Below are 24,684 nucleotides of genomic sequence, written 5' to 3' on the forward strand. Positions count from 1 at the left end.
CTGGCTGTGTAAATACAGATCAGATTTAGCTGGCAATTACTTCTGCTACTTCATGTGCGTAAATATTTAAGTAAAATCTTGACTAAATGGTGTGGAATGGAACATAACTGAACCTTTTGGAAAAATAGTATTTTGTCAGGAATTTTTGCTGTTTTTGTTTAATTAGTAACGAGTCTCATAAATCAAGCTGATATTGAAATAGCACTTAGTTTGGTTTACTTCAGGAAAGTCAGTGGAATTAAACAAGTTAGTAATACTGGATATCTGCTTTAGGGATGTCTACATGTCTGAGGAAGGAAAAGAAAGGGCAGTGACTTTGACATCAGGCCATAATGTTGCTGAATTGCATCTTAAGCAAGGTCTGAGGGCTTTCAGTTCAACTTATAGAACATTCTCACTAGGGTGACATGGAGCGCTTAACAGTCCCAAGGAGTGGTGGAACAGAGAAGGGAATGGGACAATACAGATTTTTCATTTTCTATGGTGACAGATACATATAATAAGCCAGCTAGCAACTGGGGAGAAGAAAACAAAAAACTCTCAGCTGTAAAGATGGGGAGGAAAAAAACCTCTGGGGGTCTAAGTACCAGTGGCTGTCCACCCCTCCTGGCTTTGTACTGTAGTGACAGGGGACTTGTGTGGATATGTCTAGTGTAAAGACCAATATGTCTTATCAAGGTAGAGTTATAGTTCGAGGGTGCCAAACATGCTATCCAGGCCCATTGTTGCTGATCCTTTAGTTAGTGGTAGGCTAGCATAGGCTCCCAACCACAGGACCCAGTGGTTGTTGTTGGGAGTCATCAGATTCAGGCAGTAGGTGATCTGTCCAGGAGGCAGCAGTACGCTGGTGTCACTGAAGGCCTCACCAAGGAACTGGTGTTCTAGGAGGAAAAGAGAGAAGAAAAGACAACTCGTGAGTACATCAGTTGCCCGTTCATAAGGATCTCTAGGTGAGTCCATGTCCTCCAATCACAGAGCACAACTTTGCTCGTAGTTAGGGAGGAGATTGGGAATGTAAGGCGGTGCCAGACCCTGGAGCGCATCATAGGTTAAAAGCTGTATGATGAAGCATATTTATATTCAACAGGTAGCCAGCAAAGAGCTTGAAGAACTGGAGTAATAAAGTAGTACTTCCAGGAGCCGGTGGCAGTTATGACTGCATCATTCTAGGGCTGTTGAAGGGAGGGAGATGATGTAAGCAGGGAAGCCAAGAAAGCAAGGTGTTGCTGTTGTCAGCTCTGCTGGAAATGAAGGCATGAACCAGCTTCGTAGTGTCTGATCCAGAGAGATAACATTTTAATTCTGATATATTCATCAGTTGCAAGAAGCAGGTCTTCATAACTCACTTGATGTGATGTTTCTAAGGTAGCTCTGGGTTGAACAGAAGTTTGAGATTCCTTCTGGATGATACTACGCTTTAACAGTATCACCAAGTCCACGAGGTTGAGCCCAGAGAGTTTTCTGTTCGGAATTTTTGATCCAGGAGCTGGATGTCTGTTCTATCCAGATTCAGATTAAGGTAGTAGGTTCACATCCAGGCCTTAATGTCATGAAGACAGCAGGACATGTGACTGGTAGCTCTATGGGATTTCATATTAACTTCCACCACATTTTTTTTTCTATAATTTTAAGGCAATAATGTGTCTGAATGCATATAGTCAAGCAAATCAAGTGAAAATAATACAAGCTGAATGTTAAAATGCTACTGGCGGTTTATGGGGGCGGGGTGGCTGGTGCCTGCTGTGTGGCGGGTCTAGGGTTCAAGCCTTGCTTGGGATGCCTTGCAACAGACTGGCATCCTGCCCTGGATGTGTCCCCTCAGCCTTGCGCCCTGTGTTGCTGGGTAGGCTCCGGCTCACCATGACCCCGCTCAGAACAAGCAGTTGTTGACAATGGTTGGTTAGCGGACCTTTATTATAATTGAGAGCTACTGCCTTTGGATCCAAAGGTCGCAGGTTCAATTCCCACCTCCAGCTGTAGTACCCTTGAGCAAGACACTTACCCTAAATTGCTCCTGTAAAATTACCTAAATGTGTAAATAATTGTAAGCTTTTAATAACTGTAACCTTAACATTGTAAGTCCCTTTGGAGAAAAGCATCAGCTACAAGAATGAATGTAAATATGAAAATAAAGCATTAAAAACACATGGATGAATTCTAGAGGTAGAAGATGGCATAGCGGTTAGTGTTGCCCTCTCTAGACTTAGTGGTGGCAGGTTCCAATCCTACCTCTTATTCGATACTTCTGAACAAGCCGATTACCCTAAATGTCTCCAGTAAGAATTACCCAGCTGAATAAATCAAGTTCAACTTGTTTTTGTCATTCCTCTATATAGCTTGTATACAGTGGAACAAAATGTTGTTTCTCCAGAGACCATGGCCATGGTCATGGTCATGGTGCAACACAGAACAGAGTAGAAGACAGTAAATAAATACGCAGGACAGGACGTGGATGTGGACATGGGCTGTGAACTGTAGGCAGTTTGTACTTGTAGTGTATGGAGTCATGCTAGATGTTAGCTGTTCAAGTCGAATTACAGAAAAAAAGCATCAGCTAATGTAAAATTTTGGGGACAGCTGGTAACATACTGTTAGAGCTGCTGTTTGGACCCAGACCGTTGCAGGTTTAAATCCCACCTCCAGCTGTAGTACTTCTGACTAATGTATTTAAACTGCTCCAGTAAAATTACCAAGCTGTATAAATGGAAAAATAGTTGTAAGTAGCTTAACATCGTAAGTCGCTTTGCCGAAAAGCATCAACTAAATGAACAGTGAACACCTTCCCCTTTAAACCGGTGCGAAGGCCAGTAGCTCCGCCCACTATAGGCCCCGCCCCCGGAGTGGGAGGGACCGCGATGCGCAGACAGTATAACCCGGCGCAGACTGTCGCGATCCCGCCCACCTTTACGGTCCAAAGTGAGGGTCGCGGCGGGTTGTACTTTCTTTTCGCAGGGAGATGGACGCGATTTTGAGCTTGAGACCCGAGGACTTTGAGGACTATTACGGTTTGCTGGGATGTGACGAGTTGTCCTCGGTAAGAGACCAAACCCGAGCTGTCCTTGACACGGGATCTTCGTTTGCGAGAGATCGAAATGTTGCAAATCTCAGTAGGTTTGCGACAGAAAACTGCATTGAGTTTGCATCAGTTATATCACGGAATTCCATTGACACCCAAGGAGGACACAAGTCGATCAGTAACTGCGTGGCACTGACAGCATAGCATGGAGCTGTTAAGGAAACTCATTTTAATCACTCAACCAATCTGTGATTTGCGAGATGTTTTTAGTAATGAGATGCGTAGAAATCTGAAAACCGATCCGCGATCGCGCAACATTTTTTGCCGTTCCAGCCACGGACCAAGACACTTTTTACATCTCTAACAGTGATGTCAAACTGAAGACGCTTAAAATATATGCGTTTTTTTTTTATTTTTAATCTTTGTCCTTTTTGTTTCTTTCATTGTCACAACCGTGTTGCTCTGTCTTATTTCTGCCAAGTTTAGGAGATTAATACAGGTTGTATTATCTAAATTGTGACGTCATAAATACCCCACTAAAAACCTACTGGACGCGTTTAAAGTTCTCAGTTTATTATATATATTTTATATATACACACACACACACACACACACACACAATAATGCAGTAATAACTATAAACTGCTGCGAAACAGATTCATTGTTGCAACTTTTGCATTCCACAGAAAATCTTTATGCAGACCTAAAAAGATCCTCGTAGGGTGTAACACACAGAATACATGGCTTGTCTCTGAGTGACATGTAGCCCTAATGATCTCTTAATTAAAATCAATCTCTTAATTTTTATCCCTGTACCTAATTCCCCACTATAATATTGTGTACAGTTTCACAAACTTTCCCATAAATTGGCCCTCAGGCAACCAGTCTCCACTCCTTTTTACACTTTCTGTATTTTTTTAATACATGTAATAGTAAATATGTATTTTACATGACAATGGAATTGAGCAAATTACAGCTGATCACAGTATTAAATGTTGACCTGAGTAAAACCCTGAAATGTCTGATACTCTTGGCTTGAGCAGTGCTTGTGTATTTCTCTTGTGCTCATGTTTCCTTTTTTTTTTCCCCCTTTTTCCTTTACAGTCGGAACAGATTCTTACTGAATATAAAATAAAAGCCTTGGAATGTCATCCGGATAAGCACCCTGACAACCCCAAAGCAGGTATTTGTATTTCTCTACACTTTGCCTCTGCTACGATAGCAACAGGTCATCTAGTGTTTGGAGCCAATGCCTTGATCTCGATGGACCCGGGTTTGAATCGCACCCTGAACTGACCTCATGGAGTGAAAATTACTCTGCTATGCAAACTCTTACTAGTAACTGCCTTAGCAGTGTCACTTGGTTTGGAGAAAAGCATCAGCTAAAAAGATTTAGTAAACAACTTAGGATGATACATCCTATCAGACATAACTGATATATTGATATAATATCCTGAATATGGATAACAATTGAATATTCACTAAATTGCAGTAATGCAGTGTTCCAATTTATTTTATATTCAGTTTGTTTTCTTGTTTGTATTCCTTCATTGCCTTAAAATAAATAGTTTTATTGTTTGATTAAACGATTTTTTTTTTTCCTCCACACTAGTAACGGCCACAGTTCTTAACCGTGTGAAATACGATGCTTGAATTGTGAGATGTAAATGTGCCATGCTCCCTAAAATTGAGAATGACTGACTTGTCTGCGTTTTGTGAGCTTATGCACACACTGCGGCGTATTCGTTCAAAGGCTTAATTGTCAAAGGATTAAGGGTATGAAATGCAAACGGAAAATGCACTTTTCATGGCGTTCATGTTGCGAGGTTTGTCTCTGAGAAGGGATGGGTGGATTGCAACCTCATACCTCATGTTTGTGTGCTGATCTAGAAAATTCTGTTGAATGACTGAGAGCTCATTTTGGTGAGTGCAAACATTCAAACGCACACAACAGGTAGCCCTTGGCTCATGACAGCGTTCCGATGACCTGGTCATAACTCAAAAATCCCCTTACGTTATACTATATGAGCCATAAGGATATATGAACAATTGACATCCACGAATGCTACATTGCGCAATGGGCTTTGTTATATTTTCAGTAATTTCACACATTTATGTTAAAATAATACTAATAGAGAATGATAATAAAATAGTGCAGTATTATATTTTCATTCTGCACAGTTTTTACTTCCATTTCTAAATCTGTTGTCTTGCTTTTCAGTACCATCAGAACACTAATTTTTGAGTCATGTTATACAAGAAGTAACTTGAAGGGAATCATAAATGAAGTTTTGCAAACGAAACTCACTTGCTGCTGGACATCCAGACACTGACTGAGATTGACTCAATAAGAAGTATGGGTGTCTTGCAGCAGTGTGGCCAAGCGTCAGCAAGTGGACTGGTCATCAATACACATTACAACCAAACATCGGCACTTGAAAACAGTAGGATAAGGTTAATGGGACTGCTGTCATGAGACTTGAGTTCTCGTAGGTCGCATGTGTTGTAACTCGGGGACCACCCATAGTCATGCTGTATGATTATTAAAATATGAATAGTCCAGAAGATGAGTGGTTCTGTGTTTGGCATACTTGAGTGACAGAGAAATAATCACAACTTGTCTAAGATGCATATTTCAAAAATCAGTGGTGTAGTTCCCCCCCATTCCATAGAGGAGTCCTTTGCAGGCTTCTCGCAGTCCTCCTTTTGACATGGTGTCGTCTTCTTTTCTTTTAGCGGAGGAATTTCAAAAGCTGCAAGAGGCCAAAGAGATTCTGACTGATGAAAATAGCAGGAAAAGTTACGATTATTGGCGACGCAGTAGAATTGCGGTACCCTTTCGTGAATGGCAGGCACTTAGCCAGTCCGTCAAAACTGTAAGTACGTTATGAGGGATCACAAATGCAAAGGACTCATTGCTCTTATTTTCTGACCATTTCAGGATTTCCGTGTCATTTTCTTACACCTCTTACCTAATTATTTATTTTTTTTTTCTTATTGTCTTGAAAATGAAACGGTTTTCACTATGAAGGTCAGTAACCGGTCGTTGGTGTTCCTTCCTATTCCTTAACAATACAAATGGTTCTGAGTTAAAAGATGAACTTTATATAAATATTAAAGGTTAACCAAAAATTTTGAGAAACAGTCAAAGGTTTAAGTTTCTTCACATTGCATCTGTCCTTTCAGAGGCAATGGTGTTTTGTGCAATTAAATTATTCATCAGAATTATCATAAATTCGGTTGGTTGCTATATAAGAGTATGATGAATATGCGTCAACATGACATGATTTGTGATGTTTCAACTGGAAATGGAGGTCAGTGGAGCATAATCCTGCATAAGTAAGTGCCTGGGGGGGTCAGACCGCAGCAGCTGCTAGGCGTTTGGAATGGGTAGGAAACACACACACACACACGCGCACACACAGTCTGAAACTGCTTGTCCCGAGTGGGGCGGCGGTGAACCGGAGCCTAACTTGGCAACCGAGGGCACAAGGCTGGAGGGGAGGGGACACACCCAGGATGGGACTCCAGTCCATCACAAGGCACCCCAAGCAGGACTTGAACCTCAGACCCGCCAGAGAGCGGAATCCAGCTGATGGATCGCTGATAACATCCTTATAATTCTTAAGACAAACTTTTAATGAACTTGCAACAGATGGCAGAATTGACAAAAGTAACTGCTAATTATCTTCATCAGCCTCTGGAAAATCACCAGCACCTTTTCAGTCTGTGCATAGGAACTGAATAATTTTTAGTTTATTCAACAATTTATCCCTTTTGACGGAATCTCTCAGAGGGATGTTAGTTTGTAAATTGTTGCCTCATGAAATGCTTCTAAAACATGAAATGTTATGCCATCGTTTGATTGTATTGCTTGTGATTAAGTCCTTACTAACCGCTGCTTTTATTGAAAGGAACTTCTTCCATATATTCAGATCTTTACCTGGAATGCAGGTAAAGCGACAAGTGCAAAGATGCCACACTGAAGCAGCAACCTTCAGATTGTAGGTTTGTTTTAATAACAACCATGGCACATGCTGATATAGTACCGTGTTGTGTCATTTCCAGTCAATGCACTGGGCTGTCAAGTCCAAGAAGGAGCCAATGCTGGAAGCATCTAAGGATACAAAGGAGAACGTCATAATGAACGCCACGGATAAAGACACTCAGACGGAACGCCAGCCATCCGTAGAGCTGCAGTCTCCCATCACGCCCACGTCTCCGGGTGGGAAGTAGTATTATTGTACAAACCTAAATCTGTACCTTGTCTTGGGCAAAGGCATCTACTAAATAATGGTTAATCTAATTTCAACTTGGCTCCTTCCAGGTGAAAGCCACTGGCATCTCCGTTTTCGCTGGACATCCGATGCTCCGTCTGAACTTCTGAGGAAATTCAGAAATTATGAAATATAACAGGATGCCAAATATTTATTTCCCCCCCCCATTTTTCCAGGTTGTGTCATTGTGTCATTGCTTCTGTATGGGGTGGATTCCCCACCTAATCCTCTTGCTATCTGAACACACAATATTGTAATACTGCTGTGGATTTTTAGTCCTTCCTAGATGAGCTTAGAACTGCAGCCCAGCTGCCAAATAAACATGTCTGTAATCCTTTGTGTTAAAAACAATAACTGATAAAGCTTCATTAAATAAGGGTGACTCAGAACCACAAATGTTAAGATTATAAATTCAACATACCCATTACTACATATATAAATTCTTTAGCTATGGAAAGATTGATTCCTGTAAGATTTTATTAAATATTTTTTAATGTTCTTTTTCAGTTTGGAGGAAACTTTGTGAATGTCTGGCTTTTTCATTGTAGTAAAGTGGCATTCTTAATACCTGAGTGATATATTTATTGGCGTGTATTGCTGCTGATTGTTCTCTTGTAAAGCCTTAAAATAAACATTGAAGAACAGCACTTATGGCTAATAATTGTTGAAAGATGTTTATTGTGCCCTTGATGAGGTCTTGACAGGTTTTCACAGAAAACAATCTTTGAAAGTGGTGACTGGAAAATATTAAATGGAAGAAAACAAACTTACAGGCTGACAGCAATGAGTTCTAGATGTTCTAGAGAGATATTTGGAAAAAAGCAATAACACCCGAGACATCATATATCCTTTCAAGCAGTCATGGCAAGCTTGAGTAAGTGTGGCTTTGGCATCATTCTGATGTAACCACTATCGCAGCCACAATCAAAAGTATTGGCTGCTGCCTGGACTCAGGAAATTAAAGGACTATGGCATGAGTAATCTGCACCTGCTTATATTAATAGAAGACATTTCCATGGGTAATCTTCCCTTTTCTAAACATAAAAGCTTGCTCTAAAGAGGAATACATTACCCTTTTGAAAAAGAAGTATGTATGCCTCTGAGTGCGGCCCATTCTGAAAAGCGTTCGAGAACTGGCAGTTGCTTCTGGAAGCGGGAAAGCTGCACTGCATCATTTTCCTTTCCCTTCCTGAAACGTAAAGGGTTGTCATGGTTCCTATCTCTTTTGCCACATGACTGGAGAAGTTTTGTGAAGGTTCATGATGGCCACGATAAACCTGCGGTTATTAAATATGTAAAGGTGTACCTCTTTTTTTAAAAAAAATTGGGAGCATGTTGGTAATGCAGTGTTTTGAGCTGCTTCTGCCTTGAGACCTAAAGGTTGCAGCTTCAAATCCCAGCTGTAGTACCCTCGAGCATGGTACTTACCCCAGAGTGCTCCAGTAAAATTTCTCAGCTGTATAAATGGGTAAATAATTGTAAGATGTTCTGGAAAAAAGCATGAGCTGGATGAATAAATGTAAAATTATTCATTTAGCTGATGTTTTTCACCAAAGCAACTTACAAAGTTCATTGTTTTTATACCAACCTACATTCAGCAATTTACCCACTTTTAGAGCTGGGTAGTTTTCAGCAATTCAAGATAACATCTCAGCTACTGTTGCAGGATGTATTATTTGAATTTGAATTCTTTAGATTACAACTTAAAGAGCTCTAACCGCTATGCTGCCTGCTGCCCTTTCATAAAAATGATCATTTCCCTTAATATGTGCAATAAGGATAAGACTCTCAGTGTATACTCCTATATAATACTGTATAACTCAAATTTGAACTAGAAAGGATATTCCGGGTCTTATGACTACAAAACAGAGAAAAAAAAATCTGACAAAGCAAATTATCATCTTATTTCTCATGTGTAAAAAGGATAAGCCTCTGAAACATTACAAAATAATGTACAACTTAAATTTGAATTAGAATGATTGATCTGGACCTTACGACCACAAAAAAAGGCAGCCTATGGAAATGCTCCGGGCTTTAGGCTTGGACTCTCAAAAACCCTGGTCTGTATACGTTCTCCCTATATTTATATATATATATATATATACATATATACACAAAAAAATATTTATCGTGTGATGTTTGCTATGATTAATATGATACACAGTTTGTACAAATGGTTATTTTCAGTATGGCAAAGAAGGGTTAACACTTTGCTCAAGAGCACTAAAGCAGAAAGGAGGATGGGGCTGCTAACTAACAACATTCTGGTTACAAGGTCTGCCCAAGGTCTTAACACGCATAGTAATAGTCGCAATATGTTCGATAACTCTCCTGTTATCAAAGCAACTCTCTCTTGTGTGGCCTTCCCGCTACTGCCATCAAACCTCTACAGCTCATAGAGAATGCTGCTTCCTGAGTTATGTCTGACTTGCCGAAGCAGTTGCATGCATCTCCTCTACTTGTTTCTCTGCACTGGCTTCCTATAGCTGCCCGGATCAAATTCAAGACCCTGGTTATTGCCTACAAATGCATCAATAGAACTGCTCCTAGCTATTTACAAGACTTGATAAACCACTACACCCCAACCAGACAGTTTCGCTCTTCTACTTCTGCCCGCTTGGTGGTCCTGCGCATGAAAGGTAAAGCAGGGAGGTTCTCGGTTCTGGCTCCGTTGTGGTGGAACAACCGCCCCCTCTCACTCAGAACTGCTGAATCCCTGTCCACATTTAAAAACGGTCTTAAACCTCACTTTTTCCAGACTCATCTCGCCTCTAATCTCCAAGTGCATGTAAGGTGTAGTAATTGTTCATTGACTATCGCTTTAAGAGCTACTCCTGTAATGTAACAAATGTGTATGTATATTTTTAAAAAAAAATTACTAGAAAGATGATCAGGAACCGTGGATATTCGGATCAAGTTTTATGCAGCTACTCGTGTGATGAACATTGGTTCATACGGAATTTAAGAAACAAACTACTTTACGCGTATCGCACCTGCATCTAAGTTTCTCTTCCTGCTAATGTAATGCACATACTGTATTTTCTCTCAGATGTACGTCGCTCTGGGGAAAAAAAGCGTCTGCGAAATGAATAAATGTAAATGTTTGTTGTGCGATATTCAAACAACGCTGCCAGATGGCGACAGACTACTGATGAAAGATGCGTCAGCTGCGTTCGACTGAGGCGTAGAAGGCGCATGCGCAGCGGCGCCGCATTGAGCCATTGTTTACACGATCTCGTTTTCGTTCCAGAGCAAATGATTCGCAGACGTGCAGGGCCTATGGCGTGGACTGTCGTCATAAACGAGCGCGCCACTGTCCACCAACTTCTACGCACTCGAGAATTTGTACAACTATCTGGGATTTGTAGTCTTTTAAATTGACAGTTTCCGAATACTTCAACCATTGCGGCCTGAATGAACATAGTAGCGGTAACAGAAAAACGTCCCGGGTATTTGAGCTCACTTAGCCCTGTCGTCCTTGTAAGAAACAATAAAAACACCAGTCGAAGTATCACTGCCTATTTACTCGCTGAACATCATTTCGATTTACGGCAAGGTCGTAAAAATAAAAGTGTGGTAAAATTACTACAACAACAATGCAGCGTCTTGTCGGTTCTGCGGGAAGTACGGAAGCGTAGTTTGGAGAGAAAAGGAGCGTTTAGATCTGGACGCTGGGGTTCTCAGTCGCTATCTTTGTGTTCCGGACACTTGTTGGGACGCTCTCGAAGCACTATGGAGGAGGGCATGGAGGAGGACAGCTACGACGAGGTGGCTGACGATCACAACCACAATAAGTGGGAGGCTGCGGAAAGAAGTGCGCTTCCCGGGGCGATCGCGAGGTACCCGGAGCGGGAGGAGGAGCCCGTGCACCACCTCGTGCACCGCACGAGCTCCCTGTACGGCCTCTGCTCCGCGGAGCCGAGCGGGGACCCGTCCGTGGCGAGCAAAGGGGGCATCAACATGAACAGCTCCGCTTCCAAGTTCCGTAAGTTCACACTGCAGCGTAACCCGCCCGGGGTGTACAGTACCGTGTTTCGGGGTACTGCAGCAGGGGGGCGGGACTCGAACCAACAACCCCCTGGCGGGCGCGAGTTCAGGGCCGTGCCGGCAGCCTGGCAGCGAAAAAACACGGGTGTCCACATCCTTGTCAGTACACACATTTGGGGTTTTGTACCATATACCGTTCAGATGTGGTGTATTTTACTGGTAGACATGTCAGTAGGATTGAGATCTAACCCCAAGCCTCCTGTCACTGTTCATGCTAAATGGAATGTGTTGCCCTCACCTTAAATTATGGCACCTTTTCCCCTCTAGGTTTGGCTTTCCAGGCCTTCTTTGTGTGAAGGCTGCTGTGTCCACGGGTAGGGGTGTGTTTAGGGCTCTTGCCGTACACGCTGAAGGTCCCGGGTTTGAATCCCCCCGCTGCTGTAGTACCCTCGCGTAAGGTACTTTGCCCTGATCCGACACTGTAAAAATGCCCTAGTGTCTAAGTGGGTAAATCTCTGCAAAGCTCTGTGCTTGTCAGCGAGATGAAGGTTTATTATAAGGCTCATAATAAGAAGACAGCGTCGCAGCAGGATCCTCCTTTTGTAATGCTTTAGTTAGATTAGTAAGAGTCCGCGATGACAAACGTGGCGACTCGTGAGGGTTCACTGCTCTTTCTCTTCTTTCTTTCACTCCAGTCATGAATGTGATGACCAGAGAAGACTATAAAAGCACATACTGGCCCAAACTGGAGAGAGCCATAGACCAGTTGCTGACCCAGAGCCCGGTGGATTACATCCCCATTTCATATGAACAGATCTATAGGTATGAAATACCTCTCGTTGGCTCTGCTTTCAGGACTCGACTTTAACAGTTGTGCGGACAGGTAATTAGCTTAAATTCTACTGACAGGACACTCTGAATCTTTCTGACTCCTGTCGAATGAAAGGTAAAATGTTAAAGTAATTGATGGAAAACTGCAGCCACCGCCGTAGTAAAGATGCTGCGATAATTTTTGAGTTGAAATTGTTCTCTTGCTGGGAGGATGTGGGTTTGATCCCCGCTCAGTATGTGTGGAGTTTGCGTGTTCTCCCTGTGTCTGCGTGGGTTTCCTCCGGGTGCTCTGGTTTCCTCCCACAGTCCAAATACACGCTGTTCAGGTTCATCCATAGTGTGAGTCACAGCGAGAGTGTGTTTCACTGATATATGGATGAGTGACCCAGTGTAAGTAGTGTATCTAGCAGTGTAAGTTACCACAGTGAATAAGGTCTGTGGGCTGATAACACTACGTAGAGTTCATTGGAAGTTGCTTTGGAAAAAAGTGTTGGCCAAATAAATGAATGTAAATGTATGTAAATAGAAAGTGCCCAAATGTATCAAAAATAAATTAAAATAGGGCCCAATTTCTTGCTGCTTTGAGTATTGAGAAAACTTCTTTTCACGTGACACCCTGACAACCTCACCGTTTACAGGGGTATTTTAAAACTGCACACACACACACACACACACTGACTGAAACCGCTTGTCCCAAGCAGGGTCGCGGGGAGCCGAAGCCTAACCCAGCAACACAGGGCACAAGGCTGGAGGGGGAGGGGACACATCCAGGATGGGACGCCAGTCCGTCGCAAGGCACCCCAAGCGGGACTCGAACCCCAGACCCACCGGAGAGCAGGCACAGGCCAAACCCAGTGCGCCCCCGTTTTAAAAATACGCTCTGACTTATTATCTTTCCAGTATGTTCCCAAATTGCACCGTTGTGTAATGTGATCGGAGAGCAAAAAATGTAAAATGTACATGTCTGATGGACAAGCAAACCCCAAACATTTTGAGCTCCGTTCCACACTCGCATGTCTGTATCTGAAGCTCTTCTCTCCTGCTGTGAAATGCCCTTTTGTTTGGGGTACAGCTAGTCGTGTAGTGGTTAGAGCTGCTGCCTTTGGACCCAAAGGTCTTAGGTTCGGTTCCCACCTCTGGCTTTAATACCCTTGAGCAAGGTGCTTACCCTGAATTGCTCCAGTAAAATTTCCCAGCCGTATAAATGGATAAGTGTAGGTGGACTAATGCTGTAAGTTGCTTTGGAGAAAAAGTGTCAGTTAAATGAATAAATGTATTAATTCTGAGTCGTGTGTCATTTCTGAGAAAAGTCTCGTCTGAATGTAAATGTGTGTTTGCATCACCAGGCAGCAACTTCTCAGGATAGAAGTGCTTATGCCAGATTGCGGAAGTAAGACACGGTTTTAGAGTTAGACTTAACTGCACTGGATCCTCATGTCACAAGTGGGGAAAATTACAAGCTGAGCAAGATACAAATATCTTTTATTTTATTTAAATCGCACTTTCCTTACTAGTATTTTCAGAAATTGTCTTTTTTGGACTAAATGAGCAGTGTTTACAGTCTGAGCCACTGCGGTTCAGCACAACATACCCAAACTGAGATTTATTCATGTAGGTGACAGTTTTCTTCAAAGTGACTTACAATGTTAAGGTTACAGTTATTACAAGCTTACAGTTATTTACCCTTTTATACAGCTGGGTCATTTTAATGGAGCAATTTTAGGGTAAGTACCGTGATCAAGGGTACTCCAGCTGGAGGTGGGATTCAAACCTGCAACCTTTGAGTCCAAAGGCAGCAGCTCTAACCACTTCACTATTTTTCTAGAATCTAAAGTGCAAATAAATGGAGGGTTTTCTGCGTCACTAACCTGTTATTGCTTGTGATTTAATCGTAAAAGTGACTTGCGTTACAAGCAAAATGAGTTTGAGTGACCCTCATATTTGTAAGGCTGAGGGGCCTGTGTATTGCGAGTATATGATCCATGCAGCCTGTATTGATGCTGACCGTATTTAATTTCTTTAAAGAAAGATTCTTGTTACAGTTTACAACTTTTGGAAGAGCGGCGTGGCCGTTACGGAAACGCCGAGAAGGTCCGGCTCCGTTTCGTGTTCGTTTCTTCTTTTCTCCCGTTTGTTGTTATTAATAGAGTGCTAGTCCTATTAATAGAGTTCCTTTCTTTTACGCTGCCTCCGCCACGAGCTGCTGTGTGAGGAGCAACGCTGTAGAAAGGCAGGAGGAGAGCGTCATGTTGATGTTTCCTCTCTTTCAGCTGTGTGTACAAATGCGTGTGCCAGCAGCACTCTGAGCTAATGTACAATGACTTAATATGGAAAATAAGCACCCACCTGGAACACGTCTCCGATGAACTGCGGGTGAGAAATGGACGCTTTTTACGATACATCTCGGAGTGCACGTTAAATTAAGCTTAACTAACATTAAGGAACATTGTGGGCAAAATTTTTTTTTGGGAGTGATGATAGGGAAGTACACTGCTTTGTTTCTTATCAAAATACTGATTGGGAATATTCCTCGAGTGTGGATAGTTTGTGTGTGGGTTTTTTTTTTTTTTTTTTTTTTTGACTTGCATTCTGAACAAGTGGGCAGTATAGAATATGTATGTATTTAAAAGTGATCTGTTTTCTTTTCCTCAACAGTGCACTCCTCCAGAGAGCTTAATAGAAAATTTCAATTCCGCTCTCACCAGATATATGGCTGCTCTTCAAAGCATTGTGCCAATATTCATCTACATGGTAAGCGCTCTTGCTTTTGTTTCGGCGAAGTTCCCTAAGTCTGCGGTCGCTTTATGAGGCTATGTCTCTCTTCTCCATTTTGCGTTTCAGAACAAGTTTTATATTGAAACAAAACTAAACCGAGACCTGAGAGACGATCTAATCCAGCTGTTTACGCATCATGTAGCAGAAAAACACGTCGATACCTTAATGCGTACGTAGCGTCTTCATTCGATTCTTCTGTGTTTGCGACTCAGTTGAGTAATATTCCCCAGCAGTAAATTAACAATCTGAAAAAACTATCTTGACTTGCATTGCTATGAAAATACATATTTATTTTGAGCAAAAACTCAACAGATTTATTATGCAGGGCTATATTTTGCGATAAAACAAGGAGGTCTAGGTGGATGTTGAAATGTTTTTTTTTTTTTTTTTTTTTTTTTCCTTCCATTTATTTGTTTCATTGGTTACTTTTAAACTCAGTTTTTTTCAGATTTGAACTTTTTTGTTCTTTCTTCGCAGCACTACTTTTAAAAGCCCACTCTACGCCTTTTCAGATTACACCATCAACAATGGCCAGTATAGTGAAGGGTCTTTATACTCTTCGACCAGGTAGGCACAGTTCTTGGCACATAATAAATGCTTAAAAATTAATGTATTTACCAAGGTTTCAAGGTGTGTGTTTGTCAAGGTGTTACGGCAAAGTATCGAGCGTTCAAGGGAAATATGTGCGGCATGACTTGCAGTGAAAAAGAAAAATCTGATTTTATTCAGTTTTGTACTAAGGCACTGGGTTATGGACTGACAAACATGCACACACACACACACACAAACACACACATTTTCTGAACCGCTTGTTCCATATGGGGTTGTGGGAAACTGGAACCTAACCCAGCAACACAGGGCGTAAGGCTGGAGGGGGAAGGGACACACCCAGGACGGGACGTCAGTCCGTCGCAAGGCACCCGAAGCGGGACTCGAACCCCAGACCCACCGGAGAGCAGGACCCAGTCCAACCCACTGCACTGCCGCCCCCGACAGATAAACTCCGTTATTTATTTTAATAGAGATTTTTCTGGTCTTGTCTCCATTAGCCGAGACTGTCTTAAGGTAATTATCGTTAAGCGTGGAAAGTGTGATGAAGTTTGTAAAAGTTTCTCCCATCTCCTCTCTTTTACAGACTGGGTCAAATTAGCACCGGTTCTTTTCTCCAACTTTATTCCTCAAATTCACCCACCAGCCCGCGAGTCTGAACTCTTGATATACGCTGCTCAGGACCAGAAGTTGCAAAGAGAACTTGCCCAGAATGGTTTTGCCAGGTATAGACAGCAAAACGCACCACTCCTATCTACAATTAGATAAAATATCACGAGTGCTCCACGTTTTTCTGACGTTGGCTGCTCATGCTGTCGGCGAAACTGCCTGATCACACCTGTCTGTAAATGGCGTGTGCCTTTGATATGCTGTTGCACTGACAGTGGGGAGAAATACTGCGGCCCTATAGTATTCATCCTTTAGAAAAGACAGTAAATGAAATGTCTGGTGGAAATAAACCAGCTTTTTCATGCAGTCCTATCAGCCAACAGTATTGCCATATAGCCAGAATAAACAGTTATATCATATTCATTTTGTCTAGTGGTTAAAGCTTTCACCTCACAATTGAAGGATATGGGTTTGAATCCCCGCTCCTGCTGTAGAACCCGTTGATTAAGGCTCTCGCTCTGAATTGATGCACTATAAATTACCCAAGTTGTATACATGGGTAAATGATAGTAAGTGGCTTTGTATATAATCCTATCACAAGTTGCTTTATATAAAGGTGTCAGCTAAATAAATAATTATTGTACATTCACAGACACTCTAGAACGATTATTAATCTCTAGACCAGTTATTAAATATTTTGAAGAAACGCTGTTGTACATGAATGGCTAGAGTAGGTTACCAAAGCAATCACTTTGTATGCTGTGGAATATATTCTACTTGTTTTTACTCTGCACAGCGTATGTGACACTTAGTGATCATTCTGCAGGGGTGATCAGTCACGTAAAAGGGCCGGGGATGAGCTCGCATACAGTAAGTAGAGAGAAAATGAACGCTTGTTGGTTTTAATTCAGTGTGTATAGCCATTTATTGATAACATTTATAAGATACTTCCATAAGCGGCATTTATAAGAGTTTTTCAGGTACTTTTTAATTTCATAATTGCAATGTGTGTCATTTCAGATGGATCATCGCCTTCCTGCCCGACTTCCAGAGGATGTAGATAGTGGACTGTAAATGTAGCAGTATTTTATAATTAAAAGACTAATGCAGAATGAGCCAAATTGTCTTGAAAGACAAGTAACGTGCTGACTGACCTCATCGGAGGTGGACAGCAAGGCTAAAAATGGGCTGAAGGGCAAAAAAACTGCCCTTACTGTAACTTTTTCAGTCTTAAGCCACCTTAAATCAGGATTACTGTGTGATCTGATCCACTACCTGATGCGATTCTGTAAGTGTTGTACAATTTCTACAAGGCCTGGACATAGTTTAAACTATATTTGCGAAGGATCTTGTAGGATGTTTAAATAAATGGATAAATATGCATTCTGAGTGAACACTTAAAAGTGATTTTTTTTTTGGCATTGTTACCGAAGCACGTAATGGTCAGTGGTGGAAAAAGTGCCTCTTCAATTTCAACTGTGTGACCTAATATTTCTCGAAATTTTGTGGCGCAGGTTTTGGGAAATAAAATGGCTGTGTATATCAATATTTTATGCTAATTCCTCAAAATTGTGGTTGTGTCAGTCATTTCATATTTTGAAAAAAAAATGTCGGGATTTAAGACACCGAGAAGCACCTAAACTCTAATAACGGAATCATATTAATATCAAATTCCTGAATGTCAAATGTAGGCATAAATCGATTAAGCTACCTCCCCCACATTCAAAGCAAATTTCTCTTTTTAAATAAATTAATTCATGAAATCTCCCCCTTGTGTCAAAAACTATGTAACGGCATACTGCGTAGTCCTGTTACAAATGTTTGCGTTACCAATTTTCAGACACTCAAACATTTTTTAAAAAATTTTTTCTTTGATTACTGTATTTTCTTCGTTTTTCTGTTTCCAAAAATTTGTTGCACAAGGAACGTTACCTGCATTTCAACGTTTACCGATTACTTTGCAGCAAAATTCACACAGACAGCGTAGGCGTTTCAGAGCAGATTGATTCAACTCTCTGTCACGGTGTTTACAGCTCTGTTTGGTGCTCATCAGTGTCTCTGTTCAGTAACAATGTTGTGCATTATATTTTGCGTTGGAGGTCTCTTCTCGATCTACACCTCCTCCCTCGGCCCAGTCATAGCCTCCCATTGATTCAAATACCACTGCTCTGCTTATGATACCCAGGTCTTCCTCTCCTTTCCACCTGGAGTATCAGATATATCAGACATTTCGGCACACATCTCTGCTTGGATGTCTGATCACCACCTCCAACTCAACCTCTCCAAAACAGCTGGCCTGCCCTCCTGTCATGATCTATCAATCAAACTGGACAACTCGCTCATTTTGCCTACCTCCTCAACTAAGAGTCTGGGAGTGACGATTGATTCAAGTCTGTCTTTCTCTCAGCACATCGAAGCCACAACCCAGACCTGCAGATACATCCTGCATAACATCCGCAGGATCCGTCCTTACCTCCCAACTGGCTCTGCCCAACTACTTGTCCAGGCCATGGTGACGTCCCGTCTGGACTACTGCAACTCTCTCTTGTGTGGCCTTCCTGCTACTGCCATCAAACCTCTGCAGCTGTGTTTGACTTGCCAAAGTGTTCCCATGTATATCCTCTATTCGTTTCTCTGCACTGGCTTCCTATAGCTGCCCGGATCAAATTTAATACCCTGATTATTGCCTACAAATGCATCAAGAGAACTGCTCTTAGCAGTTTACAAGACTTGATCAACTGCTACACTCCAACCAGACCGCTTCACTCATCTACTTCTGCTCACTTGGTGGTCCCTTACACAAAAGGTAAAGTGTGACGGTTCTCTGTTCTGGCTCCGTTGTGGTGGAATGACCTCCCCCTCTCACTCAGAACTGCTGAAACTCTGTCTACATTCAAGAAGGGTCTGAAAACTCACCTTTTCTGGACTCACTTTGCCCATGATCTCTCAACCTCATGCATGGTGTAAATGTTTGTGCACCATAACTTTATGATAATTCCCAGATAAGCCTTTACACAGCAGATACTCCTGTATAGTATGTAAATGTTTGTGTACCTTTTAAAAAAAAAAACAAAAATTGTAGGGTGTGTCCCCTCCCCTCCGGCCTTACGCCCTGTGTTGCCGGGTTAGGCTCCGGTTCCCCGCGACCCCGTATGGGACAAGCGGTTCTGAAAACGTGAAAACGTGTAGGAAGGTGATGGGGATTCGTCTATCCTGAGTTTTCTGCACCTATGAGTGCGATGAACATTGGTGCATAAAGTGGGAAGAAGCAAACTAAGTTTACTTAACAATCACGTCTGCAACTATGTCTCTCTTTCTCCTAATGTAATGCACAAATTGTATTTCTATGAGATGTACATCGCTTTGGAGAAAAGCGTCTGCTAAATGAATAAATGTAAATGTAAGAAAATAATGAAGGTTGATCATGTTTATGGCATGAACCTATCAACCAACACTTGACATGAAATATGGATTTGGGGAGAGAATGCTTATTTTCAGACATTTTAAATTAAGTTTAATTTTAAGATTGCCCAGATTTGATAAAAATGTTCTATTACAGCATATTTCACTTATTCCAAGTAGCTGCAGAAACCTCAACCCTTGTCAAGCGTACCAGTCTTCCTCATTTCCCATGTGTTTAAATATGAAATACCACAACTGCATTGCAACTCATCATTAAGTCTTTGTTTAAAATTTTCAAACTAAATGAACCGTTTTGAGTTTATCCTCGTAAGTAAAAAAAAAAAAAAAAACCCCTTTCAATCATCTTTGAAAATGTATAAGTTTGAAAATTCCTTTCTAAAATCTCTGTGTGGTCATCTTCATATAAAGAAATATGTTTTGCCAATTTATAACGCACACCGAAACCTAGATTGGTTAATAGACGTCTGGTTCTGTACAAGGGCTCCGACAGATTGCCGTAGGTGCTGCTCTGGGGCCGGAGTCCCTTTACAGGAGCTCCTCTCTTGTCCAATGAGGTGGAATGGCGTCTGGGCACATGGTTCGAGTGAGCCCCAAAATAACCTGCGAGCAACATGCTGACAAATGTTGCTACTTTTACTGGTGACAGGTTGCCTATGCTACTTGCCGCCATATTTTCCCTTAAACTCCAAGGTTAACTCCCGGAAAGAAAAAACACACACACATACACACCGGCTGTAGCTCTTCGCTGTTATTTCTCTGGAGGCCTGCAGAACTGGACTCGTCCCGGAGCTGGTTGTACCTCGAAGACGGCCTGTTCTACCTCTGGGTTTATCTGAAGGTAAAGCACCTTGTTCGGCCCTGCCTCTCCTTGCAGGCTGCGCTGATATTAATATTATGATTTTAAAAATAGTTCTGTCGCGCAGCTTAAATACGCAGCCCTTTCGGCTTGCGGGGCAGTTTTTGATGATGATGTCGTCCTGCTTCACCGTGGCGGGCGGCCAAAAGCAAAACACTTGCACTCGGTTGTTCGGAATTGTGCAAAAACTCGTAAGGAGCTCTCTTTCTATATCTGCCTTTGTCTGGGGGTGTGGTGTGGGATTTATCCCACGCAGGGGGTCTGGTCCTCTCTGAAAAGAAGGGTCCATGAAGGAAAACCAGGCTCTGGTTAAGATAGACTGCATGAGAGAAACATGGTATTTTCAGACTCAACCTGGCAGAAATGTGGTAGGGGAAGATGTACAACATGAGGTAGACTGCTAATTTCTCACTTTTTTTCATGTAAAATGACACGCCTGCTATAATTAGCTGTGGGTTCAGGGCTTGGAGTCTCTGCATACAGGATTAATGTACACAACAGCTGCGGTAACAGGTCTGTTGGAAGGGCAATGCCAGCTTTCTTAATTGCTGTGATTTGAGTGTCAGTAGCATCTGTGCACCCTATCCCGTTTCTGTATTCCCTATCAACATAAGACCAATTGCAAATGCTTAAGACAGCTCACAAAGAACACGTGTATTTTTATAAACACACTGAAAGCAGGTAGTTTTAGACAATATTAATAGCCATGGCTGACATTCTTCAAACACCAGATGTCATAACTCATATTGGCAGTCTGATGACTTCTGCGGGGGAGAAATGAAACGATGAATCATCCTTTATCATGTCTGTTAATTACACACACACACACACACACACATTTTCAGAACCGCTTGTCCCATACGGGGTCACGGGGAACCGGAGCCTACCCGGTAACACAGGGCGTAAGGCCGGAGGGGGAAGGGACACACCCAGGACAGGACGCCAGTCCATCGCAAGGCACCCCAAGTAGGACTCGAACCCCAGACCCACTGGAGAGCAGGACTGCGGTCCAACCCACTGCGCCACCGCACCCCCCCCCCCCCCGTCTGTTAATTAATGAAATTCAAACTTTTTTTTAAATTTCAGCAGTGAATGATTCTGATTTTCTGGTTATGGGACAATTAAATTGTACAAGGAAATGGTAAATTAAATCTCAGTTTTATGGCATGACTTTTAAGCTTTTTTTGTCAGGTGTTTCATTTTCATTTTTCACACCATCTTAAAATATGCTTTTATTGTTGTTTCAAAAACAAAAATCATATCCACTTTGAAGTGAAGGTCCTCAATAAACATCTCTTTCTTGGAGAACTAGTATTGACCTCAGAGTATGGCCTTTCACTGAAGCTGTGTATCATTGCTTCTAATGTACATGTTTGGTGTTATTGACTTGTACGCCGCAGTTACAAATCTTCACATCTACTAGTGAAATTAAATATTAAAGACTATTAAATACGGATATACAACAGGAAATATGCTTTCAAGGGTACAGCTGAAATCTGAACACCTAAGATTGTGTCTGATACCCCTCGATTGTACGATTCAAGAGTTCGAAGTCCTTAAATATGACACTTTTGTGATGCAAGCTGCAGCACCATTAACGGTTAACTAAAATCACTTCTCGATTTATGGCAGGATGCAAGAGAACAATTTGGAGCCGTCAATATCTCAGCTTTTACGAGAAAGCTACTTTGCTGATGCCAATGTCCACCAACGGCAATGTGAAATGAGTCGATCAGACGGGACATCGCATCACCTTGTTTATGGAGGCCTCCTGGGGAAATCGGAGGACGTTGGAGGACAGGATGACTTTCCAGACCTCTCAGCCTTCCTGAGTCAAGAGGAATTGGACAAAAGTGTTAATCTGGCAAGGCAGGCCATTGGCCAGGGCAACCATGAAGAGAGAGCTGAGGATATGGGTCTTGGTGGGAAACCTGTCTCCCACAAGAGCAGACCACCAATTGACAAAAGGGAAGTGCCAGTCTCTCACCCTACATCACCCGACCAGCAGACGTTCCAGCCAGCCTCCAAAGAGAATGTAATCAAGAATAATAGACCCCAGAAGGAGCCCATTCAAGACTTCCGCAAACCTGTCAGGAACACCCCATATGGACCTGAAACTCAGTCCAAGAAGGAGTTCCTTAACAAAGCGGCCGATTTCATTGAAGAGCTGTCCTCACTTTTTAAAGCTAACAGCTCCAAGAGGATAAGGCCGAGAGCCTGCAAGGCACACAGGAGCAGGTACAAGATGAAGACCCAGCAGGATGGGTCAGCGTTCAATGCCCAAGACAGGGAAAGACCGATTCCACCCTACACTAGCCAACCAGATGAACAAACTGAACCTCCCATGGAGGAGGAACCTGAGTTGTCTCTCTCGAAAAACAGCATTCAGGATGAATCATTCGATGTTGATGCTGATGAGGCAGAGAGCCACCAGGCTAAGGCCCCAAGTCCTTCACAGCCTCAGCACTCTGAAGGGCCCATTATGGAGCCACCACACTTTATCCAAAAACTGAAAAGCAGGGAAGTTCCCGAAGGCAGCAAAGTGAGACTGGATTGCATCGTAAGAGGACTTCCCACTCCTGAAGTTAGGTAAGGTCACACAGTGTACCGTTCAAAAACACTTCCAGACTGGCTTGGCATGCTCTGCAACAGTTTCCTATTTTGCTGAAGTCTTTTAAATGTCTTCCTCAGAATGTAATTTGAACACGAGATATTCTGTTGTCTACCAGCTGTCAGTCATGGAATTAATCTGTAAGCAAAAAGATGATGATTCCCATTTCCATGTGGGTTTCTTGTGGGTGGTCAGATTTCCTCCCACAGTCCAGACATGTGGATTGTTTAATGTAAATTTTTCATACAGAGGGTGGAAAAAAAATATATAAAATATTATTATCAAGGACCTAATAAGGAGTAGGGCCACCATTTCCCTTTTCAACAGCTCCAGTCCTTCTTGGAATGCTGTCATGCAAGTCCTGAACTTTGTGTAGTGGGATTTGCAGAAAAGTCTTCAGTTCATTGGAGAATGAAGCGGGTGAAAAGTATTTCATACTCTGCACTCCAGAACTTATCGTAAAAGTTCAGTGTTTCGATCTGGTGACTGGATAGTCCATGGAAAGTTCCAGGTTTCATTTCATCCTGGTGTTCATAGGCTCATAATCATCCTGGAACATAAGGACAATCACAGGGAGCAGTATTTGCACCATAGGGTGCACTTGGTTCTATAAAATGGCCTCATATTCCTTAGCCATTATGTGACCATGCAGAATAATGACCTAAAAACCCCCTTATTTTTAACAGTTGCAACAAACATTGTCAGTTAAAGGCATTCTTTGGTTGCAAACACATCAGGATGTAGGAAATAAGGTGAAAGATGACTGATTAGGCCATATTACTTTTGTGTTTGTGCCTTCGGCCTTGGATACAAACGATTTCCGAATGGCAGTGCTGCCGTACGTTCCAGCTTTGTGAAGCTCATGATGTACGGTTTTGTCTGACACTGGGTCGCAGAGGTACTGGTTCAGTTCTGTGGTCATTTTTGAGGCTGTACTTTTGTGGCATTTAGCAACTGTCCATCTATCCCAGTGGTGACCTTCGACTTGTGACCTCCCTTCCTCTTTTCCCGATGCAGTTTTTCCATGTTTGTCATATGCTGTCATTATTTTTGACGTTGTTCCGCTTGACACATTAAATAATTGTGCAGTTTTTGTGACACAGTCCACATGCAATTTGGACACTGACTCTTTGGCCTTCTGTTAGTTGCCTCATATTGCTTTGGAAACTCGCGTATGAAATTGCTAATTGTCAGACGTCTTTTGTTGTCGACACATACTCTAACTGGCAATCAACCTAATCGTGATTTAGTCAGTCCAAAGTCAAACTTTTTCAAGCGGTGTTTCCGTTATTTTGTGTCTATATGGGTGTATTTACATTACATTATATTTATTTAGCAGACATTTTTCTCCAAAGCGACTTCCAATGAACTCTATGTAGTGTTACCAGCCCACACACCTTATTCACTAAGCTGAATTACACTGCTAGATACACTACTTACAATGGGTCACCCATCCATCCATCAGGGGAACACACTCTCTCTGTCACTCACACACTGTGGGTGAACCTGATATACGCATTAAACATACTGGCATCCTGTTCATGGTGTACCTTGCCTCACACCATATTATTCCAGGATAATGCTCTGGACCATGGTGATCCTGCAGTGAACAAGAGGTTACTGATGGAAGGATGAATAGAACAAAGTGTAAAAGATCTTATTTGTGGCATCGGTCCGCTTTGTCCAGTTACATGTTGTCAGTTATGGTTAAAAAAAAAAAATGCACAAGGCCTTTTTTCAGACAGTCCAC

General features: G+C 42.2%; 3 protein-coding genes across 6 annotated transcripts in view; all 3 read left to right on the plus strand.

Annotated features, from left to right (window-relative positions):
* The first annotated feature begins 2,738 nt into the window (after nt 1-2,738).
* dnajc12 (DnaJ (Hsp40) homolog, subfamily C, member 12) lies at nt 2,739-7,860 on the plus strand. Its single transcript, XM_018749357.2, has 5 exons — nt 2,739-3,034; nt 4,121-4,199; nt 5,753-5,892; nt 7,085-7,241; nt 7,344-7,860. Exons 1-5 carry the CDS (start codon nt 2,957-2,959, stop codon nt 7,427-7,429), a joined length of 540 nt encoding a protein of 179 aa, XP_018604873.1. The 5' UTR covers nt 2,739-2,956; the 3' UTR covers nt 7,430-7,860.
* Nucleotides 7,861-10,755: 2,895 nt separating this feature from the next.
* Nucleotides 10,756-17,755, plus strand: cacul1 (CDK2 associated cullin domain 1). Of its 2 annotated transcripts, XM_018749270.2 has the most exons (9): nt 10,756-11,278; nt 11,976-12,102; nt 14,382-14,484; nt 14,767-14,862; nt 14,953-15,055; nt 15,364-15,453; nt 16,022-16,160; nt 16,871-16,914; nt 17,065-17,755. In XM_018749270.2, the coding sequence occupies exons 1-9, from the start codon at nt 11,026-11,028 to the stop codon at nt 17,106-17,108; spliced, it is 999 nt and encodes a 332-aa protein (XP_018604786.2). In that variant the 5' UTR covers nt 10,756-11,025; the 3' UTR covers nt 17,109-17,755. The 2 variants fall into 2 exon arrangements, with proteins under 2 accessions (XP_018604786.2, XP_018604787.2); XM_018749271.2 differs by lacking the exon at nt 16,871-16,914.
* Nucleotides 17,756-20,111: 2,356 nt separating this feature from the next.
* mypn (myopalladin) overlaps nt 20,112-24,684 on the plus strand; it is a 33,970-nt gene continuing 29,397 nt past the window's right edge. For all 3 annotated transcript variants that reach the window (XM_018749602.2, XM_018749603.2, XM_018749604.2), the window contains exons 1-2: nt 20,112-20,305; nt 21,956-22,912. In XM_018749602.2, coding sequence (XP_018605118.2) covers nt 21,957-22,912 — 956 coding nt within the window. In that variant the 5' untranslated portion in view covers nt 20,112-20,305; nt 21,956. The remainder of the gene's footprint in view (nt 20,306-21,955; nt 22,913-24,684) is intronic.

This window comes from Scleropages formosus, chromosome 4 (assembly GCF_900964775.1).
Source record: "Scleropages formosus chromosome 4, fSclFor1.1, whole genome shotgun sequence".
Classification (NCBI taxonomy): domain Eukaryota; kingdom Metazoa; phylum Chordata; class Actinopteri; order Osteoglossiformes; family Osteoglossidae; genus Scleropages; species Scleropages formosus.